Source organism: Tyto alba, unplaced genomic scaffold, assembly GCF_018691265.1.
Source record: "Tyto alba isolate M040663 unplaced genomic scaffold, T.alba_DEE_v4.0 Super-Scaffold_14, whole genome shotgun sequence".
Taxonomy (NCBI): Eukaryota; Metazoa; Chordata; class Aves; order Strigiformes; family Tytonidae; genus Tyto; species Tyto alba.
This window is the reverse complement of record NW_024881276.1, coordinates 26591457-26610681: the sequence shown is the minus strand read 5'-3', so window position 1 is coordinate 26610681 and position 19225 is coordinate 26591457. Positions and strand designations below refer to the sequence as shown.

Below are 19225 nucleotides of genomic sequence, written 5' to 3'. Positions count from 1 at the left end.
AGAGAAGCAAACACATTAACATTCAGCCTAAATGAAAAGATACTTGCAAACTTTATAATTTTCAATCTGTCTAGCTCAAACAAAAAATGGTATAACCATAATCAGCAAAAATACTCATACATCTTATTTTCCTCTCTTCAGAAGAAGTTCACAGTATTAATTTATTGCACATGACAAGCAGTTAGATGAATGCTCATTGTTGAGGGATTTGGTCTATTCTTTATTAGTAGGAATCTCCTGAAAATTTCATATACTTTTCTTCAAGTGCTGTCATATAATTAAATTAGTAAAAACATTTTGCAAGACTGACCTTTTCACTCTTTCCTCCTGAATATGAGTAAAGAAACACAGAACTGATCAAACAGGTTGGTAGGAAAATGACGTTTTGAGTAATTCCTAACTATTTTTTTAACTTTTCATTATCTTTCATTAGATAAATTCCAACTATCATGAGAACTGATAAATGAAAAAGCAAATTAATAACTAGGGATTCCATTAATAAATTGCATAAAATAAATAAAGGTTTTTGTCCCATTGATGTACCAAGACTAAAATTGCAAATCTTGTTTACATTCATGGATTATTTCTAATTGATTGATGCAATATTCTAAAAAAGAACATAAACCAATTATTCTATCATCATGCAAATTGAAACAATTTCATTCTGAAGTTTGTGTACCAGAAAATGACTTCGTAAATGAGCTGTCTACCGAAAGTAAATGAAAATGGATAGTAAAACTGAGTTCTACAATTATTTCTACTACAGAGCTTGCCCCAAGAAACCTTCAGAATGTGCTAAACACCCAAGAACTTTCTATCCTTTTAAATGTAATTACTCTTTAGAGGAGAGGAAATATTTACAAATACTTCTTCACATAGGGAGACTGAGGAAATTTAAGACAAATCAGCCAGTAGTGTGTTCCAAGTACTCACACTTCAAAGAGCTTTAAAGTCCAAGTGGAGGCTCATTCTGTGGTGTAAAATAGCTGTAGATCACTTGGTTTATCTCCCCTTTGGCAATGAATTATTGTTAATGGAATCAGCAGAGGACTATTAAGCTGCTTGATGATAAACACACTTCTTCCCTGAGTGCCGGCCTCTACATAGATTAATGCATGTGTGATGAACCCACATCTCTAGACAATTTGCCTTCCTGCTGTGTCTCCATGTGAGCAAGACCTAACTATTGCATGTTTTGAGGTACCCCTAGATTCCTTTTTAGGAGGAATTTTCTTATCAGGTGGTCAGTAATTCTGCTCCAAATCTAAGAGTGAGGTCTGCAAGGCATGTCTCTCTGGATGATTCTCACTTGGCTTTCCCTGTTCTTGTAGTCCCCAACATTAACATTATCTATGCATCTTAAACTTTAACATCTCTGCCTTTACCTAGGTGGTTAGGTGGTACTCTTGCCATCATGTACAGATGGGCAGCTGAAATGCATTCAAACAACCTACAGCTGGTGCCTTGTTTAATCATTATGGAAGCAAAATATCAGGAGAGCTACCCAAGGTCTGCCAGACATTTCTCCATATATAATCAGTGGAGAATAGTAGTCACAGTGTCTTATTAAGCACATAACTTTTCAAAGACAGTTAGGATCCTAAAATGCAGATAAATTCCACACTGATGTTCTTGAATTCTCTGCATGGATTAGATGTCACTCTCCTATTGGTTTCCACTCAAGTTGCTGAAATATTGAGAGAATCAGAGACTAATATATTATCTGCATGTCAAACATGCTTGAATACATGCCCTTGAAAAGTTGGACTACTTTGGGCCTGTCCAAGATCATAGAGTAAACCTGTGATCAGGCAGGAAACTGAATTTCTGAGGTCTGATTTCAATTGATAATCAATAATCCAATAGTTATAGGGTACATGCAATCAGATACATATAGAATCTGTGCAATACATAATTGAGTCTAATAAATGCATCATTGCACCTCTCCTCTGCTTTACCAGGAATGCAGGAGACAAAAGGATCAAATCAGACATTTTCCTCAGAGAACGCAGAACCCAGAATCCCAGTGAGAGCTAGAAGCTATTCTGTAGTACAAATGCTCTATATCCCTACTCCTGTAAAGTACTCATCTGCATGAAAAGTATTGTTTGGACCCCAGGAAAGAGGGGGAAAGTTCCCCAGGTCTGCAGTTATATTGCTCACCTGCCAAAAGGGAATTCTGAATCCCATTCTTGACTCCAGGGATAGCTTCATTCAAAATACGTGGAAGGTGCTTCAAGCCAGAACAGGAACACAGGCCTGTCTATATTCAGGAAAATTCCCTACTATGCTTGAGAGTTATGCCCCATTTTGTGTGATCTCTCTCCTCCTCCTTACTGGTCTAATTAATTCTCCTGTGTGCAGCAGCACGGTGACATGGAGTGTCCAAACAGAACAGGCAACTGGCAGTAGCAAAAGAGTAGCTGCTGATTAGCATGCTAGATCTTTCTGGCTCCTGGTATTTTGAATTATTTTCTGCAGATCACAGTAGCTCAACTTCCAGGTTATAAAAACCTAAAGTGCCAACAGCAATTAAGTGCCTCTAGGGCTTGGCAGTGAGGCAAAGATTTTTAGAGTTGCAATTTTGAAGTTTGGTGCCCAAGTATGTTCTAACTTAGGAAAATTCAGTCATCAAAGTATTATAACAGTCTGGTGGATGATGAGTCCAATGATTAATTCTTTAAAGTGAGGAAACACATCTACCTATATATTCTTTAACCTACAGACATACAGTTCCAAAACTTAAACATGAGCTACGGCTGTTCTTTACCTGTCAGACCTTGTAAGGATCTGTGTATAATACAGTTCATTCCCTCTGGTCCAATGAGCTTCAAATTGTTAGAGACTGGGAGCCTGTCTGGGGAACAAGTATGTATTTGCAGTAGTCTTTTACTCTACCCAGGTGTCTGATTCTGGCCACTATGGCAGACAGATACTTGGGTATGTGGGCCTTTGGGACTGACAAAGTACAGTTTTTCTGTACAATCTGTGGATAAATGGGTCATTTTACAGAGCAAGTAGAGTGTATACTATATTTTGAAAATGTGTGCATAGATAAAAGGGGGTGACCTTTTAAATAATCATTCTGGATCTTTAATAAAACAGTATTTACTTGAGTGACTATCTGTATGCACAGGAGAGGGTTAAACCTATCAAGCAAGTTATGTAAAGGGATTAAATATGGTGCTCTGTAAACTAAAAGTCATTCCAGGTCTTTGGCAGAAAGTCAGGGGACCTCATGGCTTCCTGATGTCTCAGCTGATTGTTGTAAAAACATATGGAAAGCTAAATCTTGTAAGTAATCAGCCTGACAGAGGAATATTTGGGGAGAAAAGATTCCTCACCTTGTGTTCAAAATTAGAAAGGTCAGTCCATCATTATACTGATTCACAGTGAACTGTTACAAAGAAGTTGGCTGGACTGACGCTTTCATCTAAAAGAAACGTAAAAATCTGCAGCAGGGATTTTTATTTGTGAATTTAAGGTATCAGCAACAAGTTGTGCAGCTCCTATTAAACTGCTAACTTCTGTGGCTTATTCTGGTCCCCACAGTTAACTTACACAGCCAAAGCAGCAACTTTCAAAAAAAAGGCTAAACCTCCATTCTTAATCCGCTTTACACATGCTAACAAAAATCTCCTCAAAGATAAAGATGCACAAAGCTCTCTTCATCCCTCATGCCTTCCTACCAGGCAGGGAACCATCTTTTCTGCTTTCTGTCCAAACTTAAACAGCAAGGCACAAACCATGTCATACCCTCTTTCTTGATATGTGTATCACAAAAGGATATAAAATAGCAGGACCTTTATAATATATGACTATTGCTTTGGAGAGGGCTTATTATCCATTGACCATTAACATGCTAAATCTTCAGGAACATCTAGTGATGGCAGATAGCTCAGGTTTCAGTTGGAGGTATTTCACAGATTTATCACAAATGACAGATCATTTAGCCTGTAGAAAGCATGGTCTCCACAATAGCATCACTGTGAGACCTCCAAGTTATGACACGTCTGCACATGTACAGCTTTATGCTCTACTTCCTCTAAAGTTCTGTTTTAATAATGATTTGCCTTTGTTCACACTTTTAGAAGAGAAATATAAAATATGACTATTTAATAAAAACCAGATTGTTAATAAATGAGTTGGGAGAAATTGACTTGATGATCATATTTCAATGCTGGTGAAAAGAAAAGCAAACAGAGACTGTGGCAGATGAGTTACCTAGAAAAACAACTCTGAACTAAAGTCTGGGAAGGGACCTGGCTGCTCTCTGAGTGCATCAGGTGGGGAGGGCAAAAGAAGATCTTTAATTCGAAGGTTGACATCAGCAGAGGAAAAAATGGGTCAAAACTGGGCACTTATGTTACCAGCTCGATAAAGTTTTCTAAACATCAGACGACTGAGACTCCGAAATGGCCTTGAAGAGGTGGCAACAAGACTAGTGAAGCTAACCAGGGTTAAGGCAGAGGTTTACCAGTTTTGCAGAGGTGTTACGTGTAGCTGTCACTGGGACTGAATATCTTCATCCAGGAGTTTCAGTCAGTCTGTGCTGGGTTTCTTTAGGAACCAGACTTGCTGCATATGCTAATCTGTGCTGTTTTCTGTGACACCAAAAAATATCAGAATATATCTTCCTGAAATTGCTTAAATCTGCAATCTGCTGCTAGCAGGGGTTTCTAACTGGCAGATAGGAAGGGTATGACCTGACCCGAATGACCAGTCTTGTTAACATCAGTGGGACTATTCAGATGTATTTGCAGACTGATGGCGTAGAGCTGAGTTTACACTAAACCCATCTGTCACCACGTTTTTGGTAAGTATATTCTTACAATAGCAGGTGAAGTTTATCACAGTTGAGGAAGTCTAGAGTATGGTTCATTTGGTAAAATATCTATGACATTCTCAAATTTGTTTCTTAAAAATAAAAAGATTTTCTAGCAAACCAACACTCATTTGAACTTAAAAATAATCCCTTGGTGATTCCATTTTCAAACATATGCAGCATTTTTCAAGTTCAATGTTTTCCCCAGACAAAACAATAAACAATGAAGATATGAAATTCCCATATTTGAAAGAATTGTGGTGTCAGAACAGTCATTCTGTTGCAATTCAACAACTGAATTAGATTTCTGGATGCTGATCTGATGGAATAGAACTGAAAAATAATAAATTGATTTACCTTCAGGTATAAGCAGGTAGCAATAGTGAATTACATAGATATAACTGCAAAGTTTAGAGATGTTTGCAGCCAGGCACTTACTGCCTTCAATCAGATGTTCTCTGAAGAGCAATTACTTTGGTGCATATTACGAAATTGTTTTTCCGAATAGGAAAAATGTTCAAACAGACCTACATAACTTCTATAATTTAATCTACTAACACAAGAGTTCTCAATTTTTTACCGTTGTATTCCCTCACAGATACTGTCCACAAAATGTCTTTTTTTCTAACCAAAAATGTGTCCTAGTTCATAACAGTCAAATGGTGTGTTTGGAAAAATGATTTAGGAATAGGTTTACTTCTCTGTTTGTACCTGTAATAATTTTTAAATACAATGCCATAGTTGATAGATATTTTTCAATTTAAAAATATTAAATCTATTCTTACCTCATAAGCATTTCAGCCAAACTCTTTGCATCTAGAAGAAAGCAGAAGAAATGTCATCACAAATGAAAATCTATTTGATAGATGGACTATTAGGAAGTGATTTGAAGCAGCCATGTGTAAGACCACTGTTGTTTCTCAGATCAGTGTCAAGAATAAAATAATTTCCAGAAGTCCCTACTTTTGCTGGAACTGTATTTCTGCCCCAGACATCCCTGTTTAGTTCCTTAGTAGCACCAGAGATGTGTAGAGAAGCACAAGCTACCATTGACTTAACTAGAAAAAACTACAGAAACTTATTAGAAGTAGGCACCATTTAACAAATAAAGGGGATCTCTGTTCCTTCATGCCACTCTTAGCGAGTGAACAGGTAAGGAAAGAAGAAAAGGCAAGAAGACAGAAATGTTGACATCCATCTCTGGGCAGGAGCCAAACCAAAGCTGGATGAGCAGTTTCCAACCTGCCATTTTCAAACCAAACCTGACTGCATGGAGGTCTGAGCGAGGGAGGTCTCCAAGGAGTCAGCTTGTTTGGATGCTCTCAAATACGAATGTTTTTCCACTAGAAATGATTCAAAACTACTACCGGGTCTTCAGAGGACAGTCTATACACAGAATAGTGCTGGCTTATTTCCACATGGATCAGCCCTGCAAAACAAGGCACTGCTGAAGGAGAAATACTCCTTCTGTTGTCATTGCTGTTATCATTAGCATAAAATCCTTTGGGGATGTAATTTTCCAGTACTTATCAGATCAAAAGACACAGCTGAAGGTTGGTTCACCCAGTGTTCTTCAGGTAGCTTTCTGTAAAAATTTCTGTAGTAATAATTTCTGTAGTATTATTCAGCAAAAATAGACAATTATGCTTTGTTCTCCTGCAGTTTGCCGCTAAACAAACACTTAAAAAAGCTGACTCCAGAGTCCTTAAGTATATCACACAGCAACAAAGCAGCCTTTTGTGCCACCAAGTGAAGCAAACCTGAGAAGAAAACAATTCCAAGTTCTAAGTCTTCAAGTAACTCGCCTATTAGGTGAAAATTTCTTCTTTCATCTGGTGCTTATAAATCTACCAGCACCTGCCAAGGCATTTACTGAATCTGTCTTTGTTTTCCCCATCTCACCTTTTTTATTCCTTAATCACCTCTCGGGTCTCCTACACCTACAATTTCCTTGCTTGTGATCCTATTAAACATCGTGCCTTTAAAATTCAGAGGATGCATGCAGAAACAAACCAGTCTTAACGCATCACTCTGGTTATGTTTGTGTTAATTTTTAAAAGGAATGGACAAAGGGCTCTTCTTATTCATAAAAGATCCTTAGCAAAACCCCTTCCACCCACTTTCTACATTCTGTTACTCTGATACTGTGATGGCTTGCCTGTCTTAAGCTTTATTGCTCACCTACTACTGGAGAAGTTGAAAGCCTGTGCTACCTCTAGGTCTCTTTGCTCCACTCCTTTATCTTTAACCTTCCCCTACCCCTTTTCAGTACAAAGCATGGCACATTCCTGGTGGAGGGAAGGACTCTTAATCTGCGATGTCCCATCTAACCCAAACAGTGCTGCACTTAGGCACTCAGATTTTCTATTTTTCACTTTGTTTGGGATTGCCTTTTGCTGTTAAGATTCTTACCAGTGGTACTATGTAGTAGATGACAATGTCTTTATCATCAGTCAAACAAAACTAGCACTGCTGTTGTTCCCAAATGATGTCAGAGATAGTTTTGCTACTCACTTCTAAGGACCCAGGAAGGGACCCAGTTCTTTTGAAGAATACAAAAGAATACACAGAAAATTGAAGCTCTGGTTCCAAGTCACGTTTTTTTTTTAGCAAACTTTATGATGCTTCTTGTCATTCTAGTAGCACTAGGATCGTGAAGAGACTATGCACACATTCTCTCTCTGGCACACATAATAAGGGTGTTTTAATATGGAAATACTGTTTTCATTCAGCTAGCAGCTTTTGTGAAGCAACTGCTGCTTCCTTAAGTGAAGGCTATGGGTACTTGTGCAAGTAATTCACAACTTGAGAAAAGCTGAAGGAACAAAGTTGAAGGTTGTTTGGCTCAATGTAGTTCAGTTAGTTTTTTATACCTCTTTACCACGATTAAATGACAAACAACCTCCCTTACATGTTCTCAGGTGCTGCACAGCATATAGCTGTGTTCCATGCTGCAACTGGAAAAAATGTTATGTTCTCGCTGTTAAATGTATGTGGCACATATTCAAATGCTTATTAACATATATGTATTTTTGGTCAAAGAGATGCAAAAGAGATTGTTCATCTTCAATTAAAAATAACATGAGACATCATGCAGGATCATGCTACACATTAAAAGCTGAACAAGGAAGTACTGCAGAAAAAAAAAGTAACTCCATCAGCACAGTTTAAATGTACTAATAATTCAAGCAGATTGTTACAATGGTCAACAGCATTATAGTAGTTAATTATGGCTGTACTGGGCACACAGGCTAGTGGATCAAAACAAATGTCCCAATAAGATACAGGATCTTATGTATCTGTCGAAGTAAAACACAGAAGCCTAAAAGGAACCGAGTATGATAACAGTGTGTCCAAAACATCAGCTACAGGAGAAAATCTAGTTTCAAAAACCAATGAGTATAGACTATGGATTGTAATGTGTATTTCCTCCATTACACTTTTGTTCAACAAATTGAGAATAGTTCATAAAATGAGTCACTATCCCTGCCAGTGTCGTATCTCCCAGATGGCAAAAACAGGGCTCTGGGAGGCCATGAATGACAGAGTGAAGGGGGTGATCTCCTGCACCAGCCAAGCATCACCCCATGCCCTAGTGAAAAAGACAAACTGCTCCTCACCGTGGGTTTGACACATGACTGCGCCGACAGGCACCGACCCAGTGACAGCCCTTGCTTCCATTTGCTGGGGCAGCCACCTTTAAAATTCTTAACACTTTTGTCTTGCCCCCTGGGAAATCAGGGACCATGATACAGTTTTAAATTGCCTGCTGCCACTTCTGAACTATCATGCCATGCTGGTGCTTTCTGCTTGGATTAAGGTGAGTTGGATTTAAAGACAGAGGGAAAACTATTACGTTAGTAGTGGAGCTAGGTTAATAGCAAGGAGAAAGAGTGGTAAGTCATCAGGTTTCTCTGTTGTAATATATGCTGACCTACTGAATGGCTGCTGCATGAACTCCAGCAGTCAATTGACCTTCTTGTGACCTGACCTGCAGAACTACTAAACTGGGAAAAAATAAGGGCTTTGCTGAAAATTACACTTCATTTCTAAGCAGAGTACTCCTAGAGAAATAAATCATACTGGGTGTGATGCAGGAGAAAGACAAAGTTTTACCTGTCCCTACATGCTAAAACAAGGAGTGAAAGGATTAAGTATTGAGGGACTGCTGTTCTTATGCTACATTTGCCCCACAGAAACTGGAACCACAAGACCACTGTCTAAAACCACAGATACAAATATTTGCATGCAGAATGTACTGCAAATAAATCTTCAATTCCTACTCTTTTTTGCCCAGCAGGTTCAAAGAAAACAAATCTCCTGGAGCCACAAAACAAGAATTACACCTGTAACTTGTATAAATTCTTTTAGAAGGTCCCACTGTGTAAACTAGTATTTCTGATGTAAACTAGAGGAAAGTTGATGGTGGAATCAGGATTTCGGAAAAATGAGTCCTGTGCCTCAAAGAAAGCCCATCAGGTGATACATATCAAGCGATAATGGCAGGATTTCAATTTCAAAACTAATTCAGATGAAAGTTGAACACAACAACCATGAGAGCAAACCATTTTTTTTTAGTTAGGAGATCAGAAAAACTTGCACACAGGATTTTTTTTAGAGAACTTACTAAGGAGTTCTCTGCAACAGCAATACTGATTGTCAGTAAGACTTTTAGAACCTGAAGTAACCACCAGAAGAGCAGAAAATAGGCTAACATAGGATTGGTCTTCAAAGAGAATGAAAAAAGAAAATTTGATTTACTAGAGTCCTATCAATCTGATCGTGGCAATGAGCAAAATGATGAAAAACATGGAATGAAACTTGATGAAATGAATTAAAAGAGATGGAATAATTGAGGCCAAGCAATATAGACTTGTGGTCAATCATCCATGTCAAATAAAGTTGAATTTTTTGAAATGAGATTAAAATTCACTGAGAATTGATGATATTGAAAAAACTCTCCCTTAGATATGATTAATTAACATAAGATACTATATGCGTATTTTTCTAGAGCAAAGTTTTTGTACCTCAAAACATTTTAATAACAAAACATCATGACTTAAAAAATTAACACAGCAGCCATTTCACATGGGTTTCAACATATTCAAAATACAATTTTAAGCAGAGAATTATTGTTTAGTATTCATTTTCATCATGCAGCATGGGACTGTTGGTACTTTTATCAATGGTCTGGAGTGAATGAAATAATATCTAAAAGTTTGAAAATGACACAAGGATTAGGTAGCTAAAATATAATGAAAATGCTAGGTCACTAAGGCATAACAATCTGGATCATCAGGTAGGTTGGCCACAAGTTAGCAATGTATCTGTATTAGTATAAGGTCATATATCAAGAACACAAGCCATAGCTATACAATGTTATCCTGTTGCACTGTAATCACAGAATTGTCAGATGATCTCAGTGGATAAGATGTTAAACACAAACTCCTAAAATAATGCTATACCTAAAAAGGTGATCCTTGCAGATATAGACAGAAGACCATAAAGGGAAAGAAGGCTGTTACTGCTCTCTCTGATGCTGATATGTCTGTTGCTGTAATACTATACTCATTTCTAGTATACAGGTGAGGAAAAGTACCTAAAGATTGCAAAGGGACCAGATAAAAGCCTTGAAATTAATAAATGATGGGGAAACTACAGGGAAAAAATAAAGATTCATCTGTTTCATTTACGAATTAAAACATTAAGAAATTACTCGGTTACCACCATGTAAAAGGACTATCCTTAGAGACTGAAAATATGATTACAAAAAAGAACTTCAGTCCCTGTATGGAAGACAGAAGTATAACAGGACCAGATCGATAGGATGTTGAGCTGTAGCTTGACAAATTCAGATAAAAAGTGAGATGCAACTTTTACAGGATTTATAGTTAAATACTGATGACTTTTATCAAAAGTACTGATGAATTCTTTGTCACTGCCTATGTTTAAGTGAAGGTCAGATATTTTTCTAAAATCCTATATTCTGAGAGGAAATAATTCAGAGAAGTCTTAAGTTATGCAAAAGCCATACTGGCCAGTGATCATCAGCCTTCCTTAAGGGTCTGTAACTCAAGAATTTATGAATACTTGTAAATTAACCATGAAAAACTGAATGTGCAGAGACGTCATTTCCTGGAGCCAAGGAGCTCAAAATATCCTGCTCATTACTGGATGGAATTCCACAGTATTTCTGAGAAGATAACACCTTCTCCACCCTTAACCCACCACTTTTTTGATGAAAAAAACTGCACATAGGTAAATGACTGAAAAGGTTTTGAATAGGAACGTTGTTATACAAGTGTATTGGGTCTGTGTGTGGCAGGGGTTTTTGGTAGCAGGGGAGAGGGCTACAGTGGTGACCCCCCTGTGAGAAGCTTCTCTAAAGATCCCCTGGCTCCAAGTTGGACCTGCCTCTGGACCAAGGACGAGCCAATTAGTGATGGTGGCTGCACTTATGCGATAACGGAATTAAGAAGGGGAACCTGCGGCCGAGGAGGAGTGAGGGAAATACCTATGCAAAGGTCTGTTGAAGAAAGGAAGCAGGAGGGAGGTGTGTCAGAACAGAGAATCCCCTGCAGCCCCTGGTGAGAGGGCAGGCCGCCCCTCTACAGCCCATGGTGGTCACCGGTAGAGCAGTGCCCACCTGCAGCCCACGGAGAAGGTGTCTGTGCCTGAAGAAGGCCAGGACTCTGAGGGAAGCCTGCAGTGGAGCAGTCTGCTGCTGTGAGGACTGCAGCCCACGGCAAGGAGCAGTTCATGAAGAGCTGCAGCCCTGTGGGAAAGATTCACGTTGGAGAATTTTGTGGAGGACTGTCTCCTGTGGGAGGGACCCCATGCTGGAGCAGGGAAAGACAGCGAGGAGTGCTCCCCCTGAGAAGGAAGGAGCAGCAGAAACAATGGATGGCGAACCGACTGCAACCCCCATCCCCTGCCCCTCGATGCTGCTGGAGGGTGAAGGAGGTAGAGAAATCAGGAGTAAAGCTGTGCCCAGGAAGAAGGGAGGAGTGAGGGGGAGGTGGTTGTATTTCTCACCATCCTACTGTGTTTGATTGGTAAATTAGTGGTGGTGGTATTCAAATTAAATTGATGTTCTGATATGGCTCTTGGAAATTATTAAAAGATTAGACTTATTTCTGCAGATGATAAATTGCTTTACTATTTATTCAGCGTGTGATTTGAAAAGCTTTTTCCCAAATACCTTCGGTGTAAGGCTTGCTGTTGTATGCTGGTACAAAACCTACAGGGCCAAGTGCAGAAGTGGCAGACTGCAAGGGTCAGAAACCTGGCTTCGGCTTAGACAGGAGTATTTACTAGAAGACTCATATAGTTGAATGAATTCACAGATTTAAAACTTATTTACATAGAAAACACCAGAATTTGGATAAGGATTAGAGAAAAGTACAGATTAGCAACAGTGAAAGGTCAGTGAACAATGAAGTGTTGTTGTAGTTCTGATGTACCATAAGGAAAAAATCGTAACAAATCTGAGACTATCTGATTGTGTTTTGTAGCCTACTAACATGTGGCTACCTTCATTTTATAACTCGGGAATCATGGTTTGCATCTGCTAGAAAATTTAAATCCCCTCATCTTCAGAACATCTGATCTTACCCTTCGAAAAAAATATTATTTTAGGTTATTAAGAATATTCACAAGGGAAACAAACAACAGCACATGAGAATTATTTTCCTTTCCCCCATGCAAAAAAAAATTACAATCGAGACAGGAGTAATTTTTTAGAAAATTACTACTAAATGAAAATGAAGGCATTTTTGTAGAAAACACATATGCTTTGTTGCATCGTGTCTTTTACATATTGCAGGAAAATATTACCAACTGAGGAGAGGACAGTTTGGTCTTGTGCAGCTACACTTATACGTTCATGTTCAGAGAGTATGCTTATCTAGAAATAAGTGCCACAGCTCTCATCTTACCTCGCAGCCTCTTCAGTCTCTGCTCCCTCCTCCTCCTCCGCACGATCAGTAGCATCACAAAAAGCAGCAAGACCCCAACCAAGATACAGGAAATGGTCACCAGCATCTTTAGCCCTTCGTTGGTTGCCAGCCCTTCCTCACTTTGCACAACTGACTTAATGAGTGGAGGGATTGTACCTGGAAACAGTGTCATGATATTAGATGCCTATTAATGAAGACAAAAGATTGAGTTCTCAGGGAATATGGCACATCATACGCTTCAGCTGCATGCAGAACATTAAGAAGGATTTGTCATGTTCAGGGTGGATGCTATGTTTGCGGGTGTAATGACAATGCACACATAACCATTCACACTGGTAACAAAGTACTGACTGCAGAGATTCAGATTATCAGAAGTCCAGAAGAAATGCCTTAAGTGATGAAAGAAAACCATGCCCATTATACAGTCAAATACTATGATTAATTTTAAGTCATATTAAATTGTTACAAAGCTGCAAGAGATCTCAGAATTATTACCTATGTATTTTACTCCTCACTATGGGAAAATAGCACTACTGTGACATATTCACACTTTCTGCTGGGCTTTTCCTTGTAAGAAACATATTTGACAAAGTTCATTTTATGCTACATATATCAGATGAATCCTTTGCACAGGAACATTCTTATATCACATCTTAGGGGTGCAGCAGTGATATTGATCTGAAGTTCAGATAGCAAATCTGATGCTAATTTACTAAGAAGTGTTTGACATTATACTCGTCAGTAAAACAGGAAAGTAACACTAGATAGAAATAATCAAATTTGGTGAGTGAAATGAGGGAAATGACTCTACAAACTACCGGCATCAGCAGGCAGCTCACTTTTTCATTTTAGGACACATTTGCATTTTGAATGTACCTGGCTTCCTGGTGATATATAATACTTGAACTTTTCAATTCTTTTTTTTTCTTTACTTCTAAAGAACGTGAGAAGAATGCAGCACTTTCTTTGGAAGGCTGTTTAGTCATGGAAGACTTCTCACTCATTTCCTGATTACTATTAAAGTGTTGAGTGCAACCACAAATGAGGCTATAAAATGCGGATTTATTTGAAATGGGTAGAAACACACGTGTTGTGAACTGTGATGACTTTTGATGGAAGCTATTCAATTTTAACCAGCTATTGAAACACAAAAGTGGCTACTTAGCTACTTACTTGCTAAAAGGATAGGAGGGTAAGATAGAAAAACAGGCACATCCATTTTTACATTTTAATTGCTGCACTGAGTGATATAGTTTTATCTCATTATGTACTACACAGTACCAGGAAAAAAAATTGTGATATGATGCAGTACAATGTGAGTGCCATAACCACAGAGAAAATGTAGAATTCTAAGTCATGTTTTTTCAGAAGGGATATTTGAGTTGCATATAATGAGATGGGTAGTTCCCCACAGGGATGAAGATAAACAGAGAAGCTAAAACCATCCAAACCTATATCAGGTACTTCAGAAAATTTATTTTCCTACAGTTGCATTTTGAATATTTTTCTACTGTTCCATTGCATTTCTTCCCCATATTTTTCCTTCTTTTTCTAATTTTCTATTTCTTGGAATAAACACACAGCAGGATTTTTTCATATTGTCTTAACAAACGCAGCTTTTACACTACTTTAAAGGCAAAGAAAATGATTAGATGAAGAAATGGAAAGAACCTCAAGCTCCTGAAGGTAATACTAATAACTGTCTCTAAATCCTCCTAAACCCTGCTGAATATTAAAGGGCCAAATTTTGCTCTGAATTCAAGTCACATAGACCATTGGTTAAGGACTGTTAGGTTCAAGATTACCTAAAATTATGTCTTGCTCTCCTTATACTTTGATGAAAATACAGTTAAGAGTGTCCTTATTCTCAGTTAAACCTCAAGTGTTTAGGTAAGTCATTATCATTTTCCATACCTCTTCCAAGTAAAGTGTAAACCTCATAACGCTATATACAGGCAGTGCAAGCTTAATTACAAAAACATACTGCAAGCTTATATATCTTTCACATTATCCATTTGTGGATATTCAGCAATCGTACTAGAAATTAACAAAAACTAAACCTGCTATCCATGGAGAAAGCAACATTTCAACATTTGTTGTCTTTCTAGGTGTTGGCTAGGAGCTGAAGAGTCAAAGCTTTTCTTAGAACAAAGTCCCTGTCAACCTGGGACTGGGAGTTTGTTTTTTGTTTGTTTGGTTGGTTGTTTTTTTTTTTTTTTTTTTTGTTTTGGTTGATTGGTTTTGTTGTTATTGTTGTTTTTTTTTTTTTCCAGGTCAGTTCACCATCGCCCTTTGTTAGCCTGCTTTATTGGTGCTTCACAGAAGCTGTAATTTGAATGTCTCTGACCCCATTTTCTCCTATGCTGCAGCCCTTCCAGCATCTCCCATTGCATCTTGTGACTTTACAACTACCAAGTGTTTGCCTGTGTCCTAACTGTTCTTCACGGTAGGAAGTCCTGTGGTGGGCTGAAATCAATTAGCATAGTTTAGAGAAGCTACCAAGCTGACCTGATTTAATGTCAGGGCTACTGAGTAGCTGATGCCTGAGTCAGGAGCTTTCTTTGCAGTGCAACACACTACAAGCTGCATACTGCTAAAAATACATCTTTAAGTAATGAGTGGAAATGTTCTGAAAAACAAGGGGCAGGAAGGTCATAAAATCTGTAAGCTGAAAATGGTTAGCTGAAATATCTATGAACGGAAAGCAAAAAGTCTCACATAGATCTGTCATTAACCTTTTGACCTAATTCACCATAAAGAGATTTAAGGTAAAGGATACTTAGGCATGATATTTCTCAGGAGCTCTACCACAGGTAACAATCAGCTATTGCAGTCCAAACAAATGACTGGAAGACCACATAACTCAAGGATTTCTACAAAATTTACAAAGGCTTTATCTTAAGACTGCTAAAGCTTCTGAGCTTGTTTTTAGCATTTGGTATCCTAGAACTTTCATACATGTGTTATCCAATCTTCAAAGTACTACCCTTGTATCTGTTTTATCCTAAGACCAGCTGTGACCCCTAGAACCTGGAAGGGACTAATCTTACATCACAAAACAAATCAATGGCAGAGGTAGGGTTAGCACTCAAAAATGGAGCTGGCCAAGAAGTTTCCATTGGCATGCTTTCTGTAAATGAAAAATTCACTCTCTATGAAACCAAAAATTTCTGAATGAAGTATCGATAGAAAATGTTGATTTCTAATCAGACTATTTTCCAACTCTGAAGCACCTTAAGTTTATGCAGTTTACCAAGAAACAAATGAATGGGGAGTTGGGACTCTGTGGGGATAACTTTTGCTTCAGAAGTATTGAAATAATTCTTCCATGAAATCTCTTATGTGGGAATAAATTATCTTAATTTTAAAAAAATATTATTATGATGAAGATAATAAGTTTATCATTTTAGTTCTGCACCAACTGTAACAAATTCAGAAAATTTGAAAACTGAAATTTGCTTTTCCATACATGTTTTCTTCTCTTAACCTTGCAGTCAGTATTCCAGATCATGATGTCTCTCTGAGGCACAACATAGTCCTGGCAAAGCACGCTTGACAAACAAAACCATCAGTGCTGCAAATGAGAAATTTTCTAGCTGACCAGAAGCAGTGGCCCAGGAAATTTAACGCTACAAATATTTTTATTCCTTCATTTTCTCACTTTTAAAGATGCCATACAGCAACACATAAAATCAAATAGCATGCAGGTCACAGTATATGAAAGCAAAGTAAGTATCATTACCTAACCGAACAGCAGAGTCTGATATTTCAAATCAATTAATTGTAAGAATACATTTGATTTCACTGCTATCAGTGGGAATTTAAGGCTCTGGACCTGGATTTTCATATAATCTCATTTTAAGGCATGGTTCAAGACTGTTTGGCTCAGTCATATATATGTAACAATAACTGTGGATGTATAAAAATGATCACTGAAAGTTAGATGCTGCCTGTAGAAAGATACTGGAAAGAAAAGAGGATAGGCTAAGTAAAGTGGCAGGAAATTAACTCATAATACCCTAAACAGTTATGACTGACAATATCTATATGGCTCAGCAAAACAGGTCCTATGTCTACCTGGCAAGACCTGGCAGCATGTGCATAATAACTACTTGGATCTTGGTTTCCTCTAGGTCTCTAAAGCGATGAGACAAAACCTTTCACTTATTTTTTTAGACTGTCTGAAATAACATGAGGATTGTGTAACAGCTTACCAAAATGATATTTTCTCAGGAAAACATGAGCGGATGTCCTATTTGCAAAAGGGTGAGTCAGGAGGGCATTTGTCATTAATTATCTGCAAGAACTGATGAGTACCTAGTGCAAAGACTGGGATAGCATTAGAGGATGCTCAAGATCCTGAAGTTTAAACCCTGCCTGATTCATATCCCACACTTCTGATGGGGAATGGTCCCTATTGCTTGCTCTTCCCTGAGCCATATATGGGTATTGTCCTGGAGAACGCTGATTTGTGTGGGACAAAACTGTGTCAGGAAGATGTGTCACCAACACAGTTATGAACGATTAGCAGTTTGGGGCTGTTTCTGGATAATTATCAGTTTGTGTTTGAACTTGCTCACTAGTCCTATTTAGTTTAACAGTACAGATGTCATCAGGTAGTTGCACAATACAGCACAATATCTCTGGCAACACAACAACATTTTACACTGGATGTCTCCAGAAAAGCTCTGTCAATTCACACTAGAGCAATTGAAGAGACTGCCATCTGGAGCCATTTGTACTGCCTTTTTGCCAGAATTACTGCCATTTCCCACTATAGAGACAGCAGAAGCACACAGCAGAAGCACCATCACTTTCAATAAGAACATCAGGATAAGAGCTGGAGTGACTGATAAATTGGCATGTTTGCTCTTGCCCTCTTGTTCTGGCTTTTGCAGGGTGGGCAGTAACCTCTTGCAGAAGGGCAGGATGCAACAATTCCTTCATGCCCTGTGCCCTGCTGCTGGGCATGACAGAGCCATCTGTCACAGCCATTAGTTTCACTCTTCCCTGTCTGTAAATAGGGATAATGGCATTGTCATTGCTTTGCCCTTGGAGGATGTTGTCCGGAGGCTTTCCCGGAAGACAAGCTAGTTAGCTGCTCCGTTGTGTCACATAATGGGTTTTGAGCTGTGTCACAAGGACATTGCATGGAATAGCAATGAGGCCAGTCACCGCCATGAATGGCTGCAGGAACCAACTCTATGTGAGACAAAAATTTCATGGAAGAGGTGCATGAAATACTAGCAAGTGCTTCTGTGACCACTGGAACTAATGACACCTAGTGTCCTATGTTTATTTGTCTCGTGGTTGATGGACTTTGGTGCTAGAGACTTTCCTCAGTGAGGACAAATAAACAACTCCTCTTTTCTGCCTGGTAGCCTACTGTCATAAAATCAGTAGGCATTTTAAATCTTTGAGTCTGTTTCCCCACTGTCAGCATGGCTAGCAGATTCAAGAAGGGTTTTATGAAGAGGAAAAAAAAAAAAAAAAAAGACAAACCGAGAAATCACATAAGAAACTAGAGTAAAGCCAGTATCTCAGACATGTAAATAAAAAGATATACTTACTGCCATCATAATTGAGTGTTGCAAATTTGGCTTGCTTCTCCGCACAGCCAGCACTGTTGCACACTCTCATTTGAAGTTCATACCAGGTTGCCTCCTGGAGGTCATACAGTATGTAGGACTTTGACAGCGATGTCCGCTGAGCAGTTGTCCAGACTGTTGTCCCAAATGGCCGGTACTCCAGGGTGAAGGAGGTGATGGGGCAACCGCCATCATTCCAGCCTATCAGGTTCAGCCTCACTCTCGTGGTGTTGATACTAGCAAAGAGCTCCTGTTCCTTGGAAAACTGTGGCTCTAGAAGCAATGATGTATTTCAAGTGAAATCCTTAAGTATTATAGATATTCTTAAATGTTTTTTCACACTTTATGTCAGACTCACAAACTTAGATTTTCAAAGCCATATGTGAAAAAAAAATATCCATACTTCTCTGCACAGACCTGACTTGCCAGTTTGCATGGACTGGCATGAGTCAATTTGTAAATCTAGTGCAGACACTTTGTATCAGTAAATGCCCCTGATCACTGCTATGTAAAAAAGAAAGGGTTCAGAATACCATGTAGAAATACCATAGAAGACAAATACACTTGAAGATTGTCCTCTGCTGCTCTAGTTTTTTTTTGAATAGGAATTGAACACATTTTTTTTTAGAGTACATTGGCTTTCATTTGTGGAAAATTACAATTTTGAAGAACTTTCAAGTAAAAATAAAAATTTTAAAAGTATTAGTATGTTGACACTGTACATGATATATTTGAAAATAATATATACTTTGAATTTTGTATTTCTGAGTTAACATGTTTCCATTCAGGAAGGGATTGACATTTCTATTTACTTGTCCAGTTTTGCAATGAAATTTTGGTTTCTGCTGATATAT

The 19225-nt window shown here is 38.3% G+C and overlaps 1 protein-coding gene across 2 annotated transcripts in view; it reads right to left on the bottom strand.

Moving 5' to 3' along the window:
• DSCAM (DS cell adhesion molecule) overlaps positions 1-19225 on the bottom strand; it is a 469478-nt gene that overhangs the window by 30742 nt on the left and 419511 nt on the right. For both annotated transcript variants that reach the window (XM_042788317.1, XM_033011398.2), the window contains 3 exons: positions 18354-18644; positions 12763-12939; positions 5611-5641 (listed from right to left, as the gene is read on the bottom strand). In XM_042788317.1, the coding sequence (XP_042644251.1) occupies positions 5611-5641; positions 12763-12939; positions 18354-18644 (499 nt within the window). The remainder of the gene's footprint in view (positions 1-5610; positions 5642-12762; positions 12940-18353; positions 18645-19225) is intronic.